Below are 12,661 nucleotides of genomic sequence, written 5' to 3' on the forward strand. Positions count from 1 at the left end.
CGCGACGGCGGGACAGGATTGGCTGGTGGGAGGGTGGGGTCAGCTACGCCCCCTGATTGGGAGGCTCTGAGCTCCAACTGCTAGCGCTGGTAACCCGCGGGGCTGGGGGCTCTGCTGTGGGATCGGGGCTCGGCTCGGTCGCCTCCTACGTTGTGGCCTGTGAGTAAGCCTGTACGCCGCGGAGCCCCGTAGGCTTGCAACTCTGTCCCCTCACTGCGGTCTTCTTTCCGCCTCGTCTCTCTGACCTCCTTTCCTTCCCTCTTTACCGTCCTGCTGGGACAGAAGCCACCGGCTTTCTCCCTGAAGTTTAGGTGTCTTCGGCTGACTTCTCATTTTCGGCCAGGACATTGAAATTCGGAGGTCACGGCTGCAGAGTGCGTTTCTACAGCGCGGTGGCCTCGTCGCTCTGTTCCCTGGCTTCCCACGCATGCGCCAGGCAGAGGTCCCTTGCGGGTAGAGGTGCCTCGAGGCCTCGCTGACCTGAGGCTCGGGTTGTTTGTAGGTTGTTTCTGCTAGACGTGGTGGCACAATAAACAAACAAACGATAGGAGGAAGAAATGAAAAAAAAAGGCAGGTGTAATCCGATACAAAACTAAACATTTCTAACTTCTCAGTTTTGCCATTCAGAGCACAACACATGCGTGCAATAAACCACTTGTTGATTTTCTTCCAACGTAGTTTTGTGTTTAATGGTTTTCTTTAGGGCAGTGATTCTCAACCTTCCTAATGCTGAGACCCTTTAGTGTAGTTTCTCATGTTGTGGTGACCCTCCAACCATAAGTTGTTGCTGCTTCATAACTGTAATTTGCTACTTTTATAAATCGTAATGTGAGTATTTTGGGATATAGAGGTTTGCCGGAGGGGTCGCGACCTACAGGTTGAGAACCGCTGCTTTAGGCTGGTAGTTCCTTTATTCTAATAACTTTCAGGATCTGTGTATTCACCATCTTTGTAAATCGAACAGCGGGAGTGGCTAGCTTTTATCAAGTGTTAATGTGGTGCCACATCTAAACAGTTACACTCGCACTTGAGAGTTATTTTTGTTTTGTTTCTGATTTTTTTTTTTAAATTTGGTTTTTGGAGTCAGGGTTTTACCATATAGTTTGGGTTGCTCTGGAACTCCATGCTGTAGACCAGGCTGGCCTTGAACTTACAGGTCTGCCTGTTCGAGAGCAATGGAATGAAAGGATCCCTGGCTTTTTCTAAATTACTTTTATCTGGGGTATATATGTATGTATGTGTGTGTGTATATATATATATATAGTTGTGAGGATGGCTTTTATTATTTTACTTTAACACATTCTAGTTGTCATTAACACACATTGCTTCTTTGAATGTTTGAAATCTTTTTATGGCTTTTCAAGGAATATTTAGAAATCCTATTGTCACCAACAGCAATACTGTTAATGTGTGTGTGTGTGTGTGTGTGTGTGTGTGCATGCAGCATGTATGTATGTATGTATGTATTAGAGACAGGGTTTCACTATGTAGATCTGATTGGCCTGGATCAGGCTGGCCTTGAACTCACTGAGATCACCTGCCTCCCTACAGCATGGATTAAAGGCACTATGTGTGTCTAGTACTGTTATTGTGAAGTGCTGTTTTTGTTTTTTTTTTTTTTTTGGTTTTTCGAGACAGGGTTTCTCTGTGGTTTTGGAGCCTGTCCTGGAACTAGCTCTTGTAGACCAGGCTGGTCTCAAACTCACAGAGATCCGCCTGCCTCTGCCTCCCGAGTGCTGGGATTAAAGGCGTGCGCCACCACCGGAAGTGCTGTTTTCAATTTTTACTAATTTGGCCTTTGGCTTTTCAGAAAATCCTTGTTAGAGTGGGACTCTGTTTTATCATTTCTCCAGTTTGAAGAAAGATTCATTAAAATTTTGTTTTACAGGAGTCTGCTTCCTGTCTTCAGTGTTCTTTCAGGCAGTGTCTGAGTCCTTTTAGTGTTCTGAACCCTGCAGCAGTAGTGCAGATGCAAGCTCAGTATTCTCATCACTCACTTCTTAGACTTCTGAAATCCAAGTGGCTTGAAATAAAAATGGATAGCAAAGCTCTCCTGTATTTAATAGGTTAAAAAAATGACAAAACTTTAAAAAAATTCCTATCTTTTTTTTTGTATTTATGTTCTTATTCTGTTCTGCTAACTTAAAAAAACTAGTTGAGTGTATTGCATTTACGGGGATGTGTCTTGATTCTTTCACCTAATACTTACTTGAGCATGTTTCCTTTCATTAACTATACTCAACATAATTTTAACTTTTAAACTGGTGTCAAAATACTTAGAGAACGCGCACACAATGGTAACTGGATAGAGTACTAATTTCCACAAACGTAACACACTAATTTGTGTCCAGATCATAACACTCATCATAAAGGCTGCCTTGTCTCGTGGACTGTTATACATGAACACTTCTGTAAATTCTGATGAGAAATACGACCTTTTTCTATTTTCTAAACTTATTTTAATAGTTCCATTAAATTCTTTCCTTTGTCTATGTATTAATACATATTTTAATTTTAGCTTGTAATATTTCTGTTTTTCTAGTGCAAATAAAACTGCAGAGAATATGTTCTATCTTTCATTGTAGAAGTTATCCCAGGATGAATATTACTCAGCTTTAGGGGGTAACATTTTTGAGACCTTTATGTGTTGGAAATTTACTTCATAAAGTAGTTAAAACATCTAATATTTTTATCAGTGGCTTTATGTTTCTTGTTTTGTGATCCAAATAACTATTTGGCAGTCTTCATTGTTTTACTGACTCGATAGGTCAGAAGTAAATGTGAAAAATAGAATTTCTAAAAGAATATTTTTATATTTGTATTACTTTATGTATATGAGTGTTTTGCCTCCATGTACTTCTGTGCACCCATTCATGCTTGGTGCCTGAGGAGGTGGTGAACCTTTATATGTGGGCTGGAAATCAAACACAGGAATTCTTTGCAACAGTAAGAAATGCTCTTAACCATTGAGCCAACTCTCTAACCTGAAACCTAGAATTTTAAAATCATTTTTGCCTAGTGTAAAGCACCTTGTGAGACAACTGTTTTAATGAAATTTGCATCTGATTTTCTTTTGAAAACTGGGCTCTGTATGTTGAGATCATGTAACACTTAAGTGTCAAGTAATTGAGGCAGTTCGCTGCTTTTCTCTGTGGGTAAATACTTGGCATATGCAGTGAGGTATGACTCTTCTATTATTTCTAGTACATAAAATGTATAAATGACAGACAGAACTATGTTTGATACTACGTGGAGACCAGGTCATGGATGCCTTTGAGGCCTGCTCATTCTGTTTACTGTATTTTTCTCTACACAACAATGTAATGTCTATCATAAACTAAAAAAAAAAATAATTGCAAATGGGGTTTGAATGAAAATTAATTGAAATACTACCTTACATTTACCATATGATGTAACCTTTGAAAATTTTTGTGGGGAGTAAGATGTAGTCATATTTGCTTTCTGTCAGTGTTGAATGAATTGGAGGGGACTAAGACTGGCCAGGAAGACCAGCTAAGAGGCTATGGGGTAAGAAGACTGTATCTAGAACAATAATGATTATGAAGAACAAGAGTAAATGTTACATAATATCAGATGCAAAGCAGAAAAGGAAAGAAAGATGAAACAGGACCAGTATTACATGAGTCCACCTTTTTCCCTAGCCACTGAAAACTCCCAATTTTCTTCACAATTCTAAATGTATGTCTATTGTTTTTCTAACTTTTTCTAGGTCTGTTCTCATCTCTTTGGGGGAGTATCCATGCTTCACCATGTTGAGAGCTAAGAATCAGCTTTTTTTGTTATCACCCCATTACCTGAAGCAGCTAAAAGATACATCTGCCTCCAGATGGAACCGACTTCTACATCAGCAGCAACCCCTTCACCCAGAATGGGCTGGACTGGCCAAAAAGCAGCTGAAAGGCAAAAACCCAGAGGACCTAATATGGCATACCCCAGAAGGGATCTCTATAAAGCCCTTATATTCCAGGGCAGATACTACGGACTTACCTGAAGAGCTTCCAGGAGTGAAACCCTTCACACGTGGACCCTATCCCACCATGTATACCTATAGGCCCTGGACCATCCGTCAGTATGCAGGCTTTAGTACTGTGGAAGAAAGCAATAAATTCTATAAGGACAATATTAAGGGTAAGATTTCAGTGTGAGAGGTGATGGGTATGATGACATAAGAGACATTAATATCTGGGAATATAATATTCATTTTATGCATAAATTTACTGTGAAGCAAATGGATGCCTTTCCACTTCTGTGGCCCAAAAGATATGAGGCAAAAGTAAAAGATGTAAAATTCTTGGAGATAAAGCACAATTTTACCTACAATGTAGGAAAGAAATAAGATGAATATGCACACAGGAAAGAGATTTGGGGTTTATCCTTGGAAAGCTTTTAGTTGATTTCGTTGAGGTAAGAATTGGAGGGACAGCTTAGATGAAATAAGGAAATAAGTAGGAAATAAGGTGATAACCATATCTATAGTGAATCTGTCCTTCATTAAACACGTATGTCTACGATTTCCTTTCTACTGTTTGACAAAGTCTTACTGTTTGAATGCTCAGCTTTAGATTTTCTAGGTTTATGTTGCTTAGGGAGGGATTAGATTTATATTTAATGTGTTTAGCTATTTGGCAGTTTTTCCTAGGGACTGGATATTTAGCTTGGTAGTACTCTTGCCTCGTGCGCTGAAGGTTTTGGATTTCATTCCTAGTTCCATTAACATTTTTAGGAGGTTATGAGAATAAAATCTAAAATTCTGTTTTTTGTTTTTTCAAGACAGGGTTTCTCTGTAGCTTTGGAGCCATCCTGGAACTAGCTCTTGTAGACCAGGCTGAGCTCGAACTCCCAGAGATCCACCTGCCTCTTGCCCCCCCACCCCCATCCCATGCTGGGATGAAAGGCATGTGCCACCACCACCCGGCAAAATCTAAAATTCTATTTCAATAGTATTTGAATGGCTATGGCTTAAAGCTGTGAACGCGGTAAAAAATAAAAAAGGTAGAAAAGTTTATATTTGCTAAATTGCATTAAGTATATGTGATCAGCTAGATGTTTTCATGAATTTTGAAAACATCTCAATGAAAAGAATAAAGACAGCCACAAAATTTGTTTGATGTATGAAATTAATCCACAGATCCTTGTGCAGGTGTGAGATGAGTGATACTCTTGCTTCTATTATTTCTTATAGATCTAGCAGCTCAGTTTGTGTGGCTTAGCATCCTGGAATGAGCTGACTCTTAGGAAGCCAAGCATTTGTTTCACATGAACACGGACATGAGGTACATCTGCTTCCAGTGTCTTCACTGAGACTCTAACATACCCATGGCTTCTTTTTTTCCTTATGTTCTTAGCTGGTCAGCAGGGATTGTCCGTTGCCTTTGACCTGGCAACACATCGTGGTTATGATTCCGACAACCCTCGAGTTCGCGGAGATGTTGGAATGGCCGGAGTTGCTATTGACACTGTAGAAGACACCAAAATCCTCTTTGATGGCATTCCGTTAGAAAAAATGTCCGTTTCCATGACCATGAATGGAGCAGTTATCCCAGTCCTGGCAGCGTTTATAGTAACCGGGGAAGAGCAAGGCGTGCCGAAAGAGAAGCTCACAGGAACAATTCAGAACGACATCCTAAAGGAGTTTATGGTCAGAAACACTTACATTTTCCCCCCAGAACCATCCATGAAAATTATTGCTGACATTTTCCAATACACAGCACAGGTATGCTTTCTTCTGAAGAGTTTGCTGTAGTCATTTGTAGGGGATTTCACAAAGTGCTGCAAGTTACTGTGAAGTTCAATACTGAGTCTAAGTTATCTTGTCAGCCTGCCTTGTTATCTCTTAGTGCTTTGTCTTTGTGTGGTAATTGGATGGCCATAACCTAGGCGGTATTCCACTTATCCATTTACTATTCATTTCATTCTTTGATAGTTAGTTGTCTGCTAATTGTTAGAGTAAGGAGCTCTCACTTCCTTGGTTCTTTTCAGAGTTCAAATGGAGTCAAGATGCCTACTGGTATCAAGACAGAATCTTATTTCTGCTACTGACTGGTTTGGAACAGACCGCTTATATGCCTGCCACCTCTGTGCCATCCCTAATTCACACCTGAGTAATGCATCCCTTCCCAGGCAGATTAGTGGGAGAAGGCAGCTGCATGTTTTCCTGGTCTTCTCTGCACTTCTTGTTAGCAGTGCCTGTCTCCTCACATCCTTTAGAACTGCTTAATGCCAAAGAGGAAATCTTCTGCATCACAACTTTTTAACCTTTCACCCTCTGCATCTACTTATCCCAGAAATCTTGTAAGCATTTTCTGCATCCTTCATTTGCTATTCAGCCTTTGTCCTTTGAAAAGTATTTTGTTGTTTTGAATCTGCCCAGTTGAATTGTACTACATAGAATTGTATAATGGTATTATATATAACTGTATTTATGCTACATTTGGAGATTTCCAAGACATATGTAAATATTTTGCCTAACAGCATATAGCAAGCTTAAACTAAATGGGAGTCTGCTCTGTTTGGTTTAAGGAAGTTAGAAGGTGGTCTATGAGGGTTTGCATCTGTGGAGCCCCATAGTAATCAGGACTCCAGGTTCCTTTTATCTTGCTTTCTTTTGTTGTTTGATATGGTTAAAGAAAGAAGGAAGGAAGAAAGGCCAGATGTGTGCGAGGGAGAGGGATCTTCCAGAGGACTAGCTAAGTCCTCCTGTCTCTGTGGCTGCAGTAGTAAGACAAGAGCGGAGACTAGGACTTGTACTGTGGAGCTCTAAGCTTAGTACGTGCTGTCAGAGGAAGGCTGGCTGCTGGGGTGTATAGTATCATCCTGTGCATGTCACCTTGTACAAGATCCTAATGGTATCTAGAAGTTCTGAATTGTGCTTACATACTTACATAATCCTTCCTGTGACAGCATGCCAGTGTCAGATTCTGATCAAATGATACTTTTTTAAAAAAAAAATATTGCACAAACTGTGAACTTTGTATTTTTTAAAGAATTCTTAATTATGGGAAAATATGTATGTTGTGATATTACTGAGTTAACTACTTTTAAGTGTGCAGTGGTATTAAGTATATTTCACTGTTGTGCAACCATTACCTGCATATCCCTTTACTCTTAATTTTGCAGAACTGAAATTGTCCCTTCCTTTCCTGCTCTAGGATCCCACCATTGTATTGCTATAAGCGTTTGCAAATTTGAATACTGCAGATTGCTCACATGAGTAGGATCATTCAGTATTTCTTTGTTTGGATAAGCTCATTTCCTTTAATATACTATTGCCAGTGTTGTCCTTTTTATGCCATATGACAACTTCCTTCCTTTTTAAGGGTGAATAGTATTCTATTATATTATACTTATATTACTTAAAAGTCTCTCAATACACTCCTCTGCATAGCAAAACACCTCTTTCCTGGCTTTTGTATGTAAACTTCAAAAATACAATTATTTTTCTCAGTTTCATTCGATTCTATCCATTTTTTGATTTGTTATAGAGAATTTTCAAAGAACTTTGGATTAGAGTACTTGAAATTGTAAAATACACAACTATATTTGTGTATTATATGAGTATACATAAGTATGGTATATGTAAATGTGGTACATTTAATTTATAACATATATAAATAAGGCCAACTAACTTTTTTGAGAGCTTAGTGTCTGCTGGGATAATACTCAATGACTTAGATGAATCATTTATTCTTAAAACAATTCTACAAGAATGGCATAGTTATGACCTCTACATTGTAGGAAACCAAAGAATAGCACTGTCGAGAAACTTACCATTGGTTAAGTGTCATGGTGAAAACATGAGCCCATGTTTTCAGTGTTTTTATTTTATGTTCAGTTGAAAAAAGTTGCAGCTAACTCTTAGATTCTGCAGGGTCTGTGCAATCAGGCACTAGACCTAACATGGAATGTTGAGAAACAATGGTATGTGGCATTCTTAGTGGCCATGGTAGAAAGGAGCTAGAATATGCTTGATATTAACAATAACAGTAAATCAAACTGAAATCTTTGATTTTTTTTAAAAACAGGATAAAGCCAACCTTTAAAAAATAATTTATTTATTTTTATTTCATATGTATTACTTACTGTTTTACCTGCATTTATGTATATATATATAAGGATGTCAGATCCCCTGGAACTGGAGCTACTGACAGTTGTGAGCTGCCATGTGGGTTCTGGGACTGGACCCAGGGACTCTGGAAGATCACCAGTGCTCTTAGCCACTGAACCATCTCTCCAGCCCCTTTCTCTTGATATTTTAAAGCTGTGTATTTTATCCTGTTTTTCTTCAAAACCAAATCAGGTTTGCTCACTGTGTACTTGTTCATATTGGATACATTTATGCAAATATGAAAATAATATGATTAATAGAAAATTTGTCAACATATCAGGCAAATCATAAGGTCTTTATGAAGTCTTGGCTAGCCTAAAGGATAACTAGGGCGACTGTTTTCTGGTGGAAAAACAAATGACACCTTGAAGATGCTTCAAAGATCAATCACTTAAATTTGAGAGGGAATTTGATTTAACAAATACTAGTTTTTTTCAATTATGATTATAAACTTCCAAGTAATCTGAAACGGAACATTTATAGATAATGCTTGCTTTCATAACCTAAGTTGAATAGAACCTTTTCGTATTTCATTTATTGTTATATATTTCTTATTTTATATAGCACATGCCAAAATTTAATTCCATTTCGATCAGTGGTTACCATATGCAGGAAGCAGGGGCTGATGCCATTCTAGAACTGGCCTACACCATCGCAGATGGCTTGGAGTATTGCAGAACTGGACTCCAGGCTGGACTCACAATTGACGAATTTGCACCAAGGTCAGTAGATTAAAGTTAGGCATCTTTTCTACGTCAACAACATTCATAGAACCATTTTCTACCTCTACAGCAAAAATATAGTGATAAAATAAAGTTTTAGAAATAAATTCCATGATAGATTTAGATTGTGTTATATTTTCCAAGTAAGAAAGAGAAAATAAGCCAATATTATCAATAGCAAAAATAAAAAACATCAGAATTTAATCTGACCATACTTCTGTATAAATTGGAAGAATGCCATCTTTCTAGTGAGCACAACTAACATATGCATGGAGTTATATTAAAATATAAACATGAGATCAAGTTACATTATATTTTTCCATATGAAAATATCGAATTTACCTACTTTTAATAGGTATATAAAAGTTTGGGGACTCACAACTATGTTGTCTCAAAATGAATTGTTAACCAAGGTTCATGAAAAATAAGGAAACATTTTTTTGAAGTTTATGAACTATTTTAATTGGTCAGAATAATCATTCAGATCAGCAATTCCTTAGTGAGCTTGTCCCTGAAGTGAGACTTACCTGTGTGCTAGCAATTCAAATGTGCAAAACATGGCAGATGACAATTTTTTTTTTGTTCTAAGACATTGTAGCTTGTTACTACAACAGCTTCCAAAATATGGTCCATTGACTCCTAGGGATTACATAGATCTTGAAGGTTTACAGTGTTCCTGAGTACTTTAAAACTTGGTTTTCCTTTTACATTTTTATTTCCCCCAGGGTTGGTATAAACCTACGTGGTATGTATATTGAGATAGATGGCTTTAGCTGTCTTCGTTTAAGCTGCACATTAGAGAGGTTTGCAAAAGTGCAAAACAGGACTGGGAAAGTGACCAATTGGTCTGAGGATCTGAGTTTAATCCCCACAGCCCACATATCAATGCTGTAGACATGTTTGGAATCCCAGTGCTGAGGAGGCAGAGGCAGGTGGGTTCCTGGGGTTCACTGGCCAGTTATCTCAGATAGACCTGCCTCAAAAATAAACAACAAAAACAGGTACATGGTGCCCAAGAAACAGACCTCAGATTGTCCCTTGGCTTGCGCATGCACACCTCCACACACATAGACACACAGAAAATGGACACCCTTCTAATAAAAACATTTTAAAGTAAAAATGATTCTTGTAAGTTTTGATATTATGATAAGGAAATATTACTGTTTAAAAGGTATATATTTTACATGTTATATGTTTATTATTTTACATGGACTAATGGATAAAATTTAGATAATTATATTGAAATAAAGAAAAGTTCTTCACAGTCTTCAGCAGATTTTAAGGATAAGCCCAGATCCTAAGACCTCTCAGTACTGGAGTTCATTGAGTTTTATTAAATGTTAGTGTCCTAGTGCCCTTTTGGTTGACATGAGATTATGCAGCCTTCTGGCCACTAGAAATAGGTAATCTATATATGTAAATCAGTGAAATCCATTGCAAAATGTGAGGTAAAAGGGAACAGTGAGGCTAGGGACAAATTAGAGGAGAATGTGACTAAACTCAGTGCTCAGTCATTTCTTAAAACACACACAAATTAAGCCATCCCACGCTATACAAACAAAATAAGCATGTGATTCTGTTCTTTCAATCACAACCCCTATGTTACAAAGTGGTATTACTTTTTTTTTTTTTTGTAACAAAATGGATCTTGAGCTGGACATGTAGGTGAATGGTGAAAGTGTTTACCTAGCAAGTGTAAAGCCCAAGGTTCAATCCCAGTGCTGAGTAAGAATTTGACTCTGGGCTACTCAGAGTGAAACCCAGGGTTTAGTGTGTGTTGGGTAAATACTCTACCATTTAGCCATCCCCTGCCCAAGAATCTAACTTACTTAGTACATAAGAGCAAATTTTTTCCTAAAGGAAACCACTGTGAAGGGAATAATTCTTCCCAGAAGCAAACATTCCCAGCCATTTTTGTGTTAGGGTCACAGTTACTTAGATATGTGTGTGCTTTGCTTTATTTCAAATTAATTGTTTGAGATTCAGATCTGGACACGGGGTTTTCTAGTGTGTGATACAATTTGTTTTCATTTCTTATTTGTATTTTTAAGTTCCATCTACTTCTGGACTTTACCTTTGTAGGTTGTCTTTCTTTTGGGGAATTGGGATGAACTTCTACATGGAAATAGCGAAGATGCGAGCTGGGAGAAGACTTTGGGCTCACTTAATAGAAAAGATGTTCCAACCCAAGAACTCCAAATCTCTTCTTTTACGAGCACATTGCCAGACGTCGGGGTGGTCACTTACTGAGCAGGTGTGTATCTATCTGAAAATAATATCTTGAATAAAGAAAACAAACATTTAACAGCCTGTTTGCTAAAATGAAAGTCATGAGTATCTTGAAGTATAATGCACGCTTAGGTTTTGAGCTTACTAACTTCTAAAAGAGTTAGCGCCCTCTAGTGGTTAACTCAGATCATTTCTCTCTTGGCTTGTGACTGTTCCCCTTTTATTTTCTTAGTAGATTAGTGTTCTTCATACACATATGGCCTTATACTTAGCTCTCTTCATTTCCCCTCCCCCACACACTTTCCCCAGTGCTTCCCTTTCTTTTCCTAGACAGTCCCCTGTTTAACTTTTTAAAAATCTTATTTTTCTGTTTTATCACATCAGTCCTCTCTGTTACTCACCGACCATAAGATATTGTTCTCCCCCTCTTTTAGTTTTGTGGCCTACAAACACACTTGTAAATACACACACACACGCACGCACACACACACACACACATATTTAATTTTAAATCTAGGTTCTGTGGATGAGAGAAAAAATGCAAGGTAATTGTCCTGACTCTGGCTTATTTTGCTGAACAGCAGATTTCCAGTTACACCCATTTTCCTGCAGATCATGATTCATTTTTATTTATAGCTGTGTAAGATTCCATTGCATTTATCTATCACATTCTCCTTTCATGCGTTCATAGAGATCTAGATTGATTTCATTTCCTAGCGATTGTGACTAGAGAATTAATCAACCTGGATGTGCAGGTATCTCTGTGGTGTGTTGATTTAGAGCGCTTTGGGTGTGTACTCAGCAGTGGTATAGCTGGACCATATGGTGTGCTACTTTTAGGACTCTTTGACCGTGCACACTGATTTCTGTAGTAGCTCTGCAGCAGTTCACACTCTCACCTGCAGTGAATCGGGCTCCTCTTTGCATCTTTGCTGATGTTTGTCGCTGTTTGTTTCCTTTCCTTTTCCCATTTCCTCTCCTTCCTTTTTTTTCTTTTTGTCTTTTACATATTTTCGCCTTCTAATCTGGAATAGAACTCAATATGCAGATCAGGCTGGCCTCTGCCTGCCTCTGTGTCCTGAGTGCCGGGATTACAGGCGTGCGGATCTCCCTTGTGTCGTTGGTGTTCATGGTGATAACCATTCAGACTTGGATGAAATGGAATCTTAAAGCAGCTTTACTATCATTTCCTTGATGGCTAAGGCTGTGGACACTTCGAGCTTGTGTATTTATTCTTTGGAGTTCTTTTCTTCGTCTTTAGCCTTTAGCCTCTTTAGTCTTTTCAGTGCATTAGCTTGTTGAGGGATTTAGGAATTTGGTGGTTTGGGTTTGAAGGATCATTGTTTGCAGCTCTTTACATATCTTAGGTATTATTCTCCTATTTGGTGTGTAGTGGCAGAGTTTTTATTTACCCATCTGAGCCAGTCTTTTCACTCTGGTGGTTGTTTCCTTTGTTATACAGGAGATTTTACATTTCATGGAATTTCATCGTCAATTCTTGGGATTATTTTCTGTGCTAATACAGTGAAAATTTATTTGCTGACAAATAAAAACCACATTATAATTAATACTTGTAAACAATTTT

The 12,661-nt window shown here is 38.2% G+C and overlaps 1 protein-coding gene across 1 annotated transcript in view; it reads left to right on the top strand.

The window, feature by feature from the left end:
• Window positions 1-38: 38 nt before the first annotated feature.
• Window positions 39-12,661, top strand: part of Mmut (methylmalonyl-CoA mutase) — a 28,867-nt gene continuing 16,244 nt past the window's right edge. The window contains exons 1-5 of the mRNA XM_041656095.1: window positions 39-159; window positions 3,731-4,149; window positions 5,367-5,734; window positions 8,690-8,847; window positions 10,930-11,101. Coding sequence (XP_041512029.1) covers window positions 3,771-4,149; window positions 5,367-5,734; window positions 8,690-8,847; window positions 10,930-11,101 — 1,077 coding nt within the window. The 5' untranslated portion in view covers window positions 39-159; window positions 3,731-3,770. The remainder of the gene's footprint in view (window positions 160-3,730; window positions 4,150-5,366; window positions 5,735-8,689; window positions 8,848-10,929; window positions 11,102-12,661) is intronic.

Source organism: Microtus oregoni, unplaced genomic scaffold (genome assembly GCF_018167655.1).
Source record: "Microtus oregoni isolate MIOR12 unplaced genomic scaffold, Mior012 000007F_ref0000211, whole genome shotgun sequence".
NCBI lineage: Eukaryota > Metazoa > Chordata > Mammalia > Rodentia > Cricetidae > Microtus > Microtus oregoni.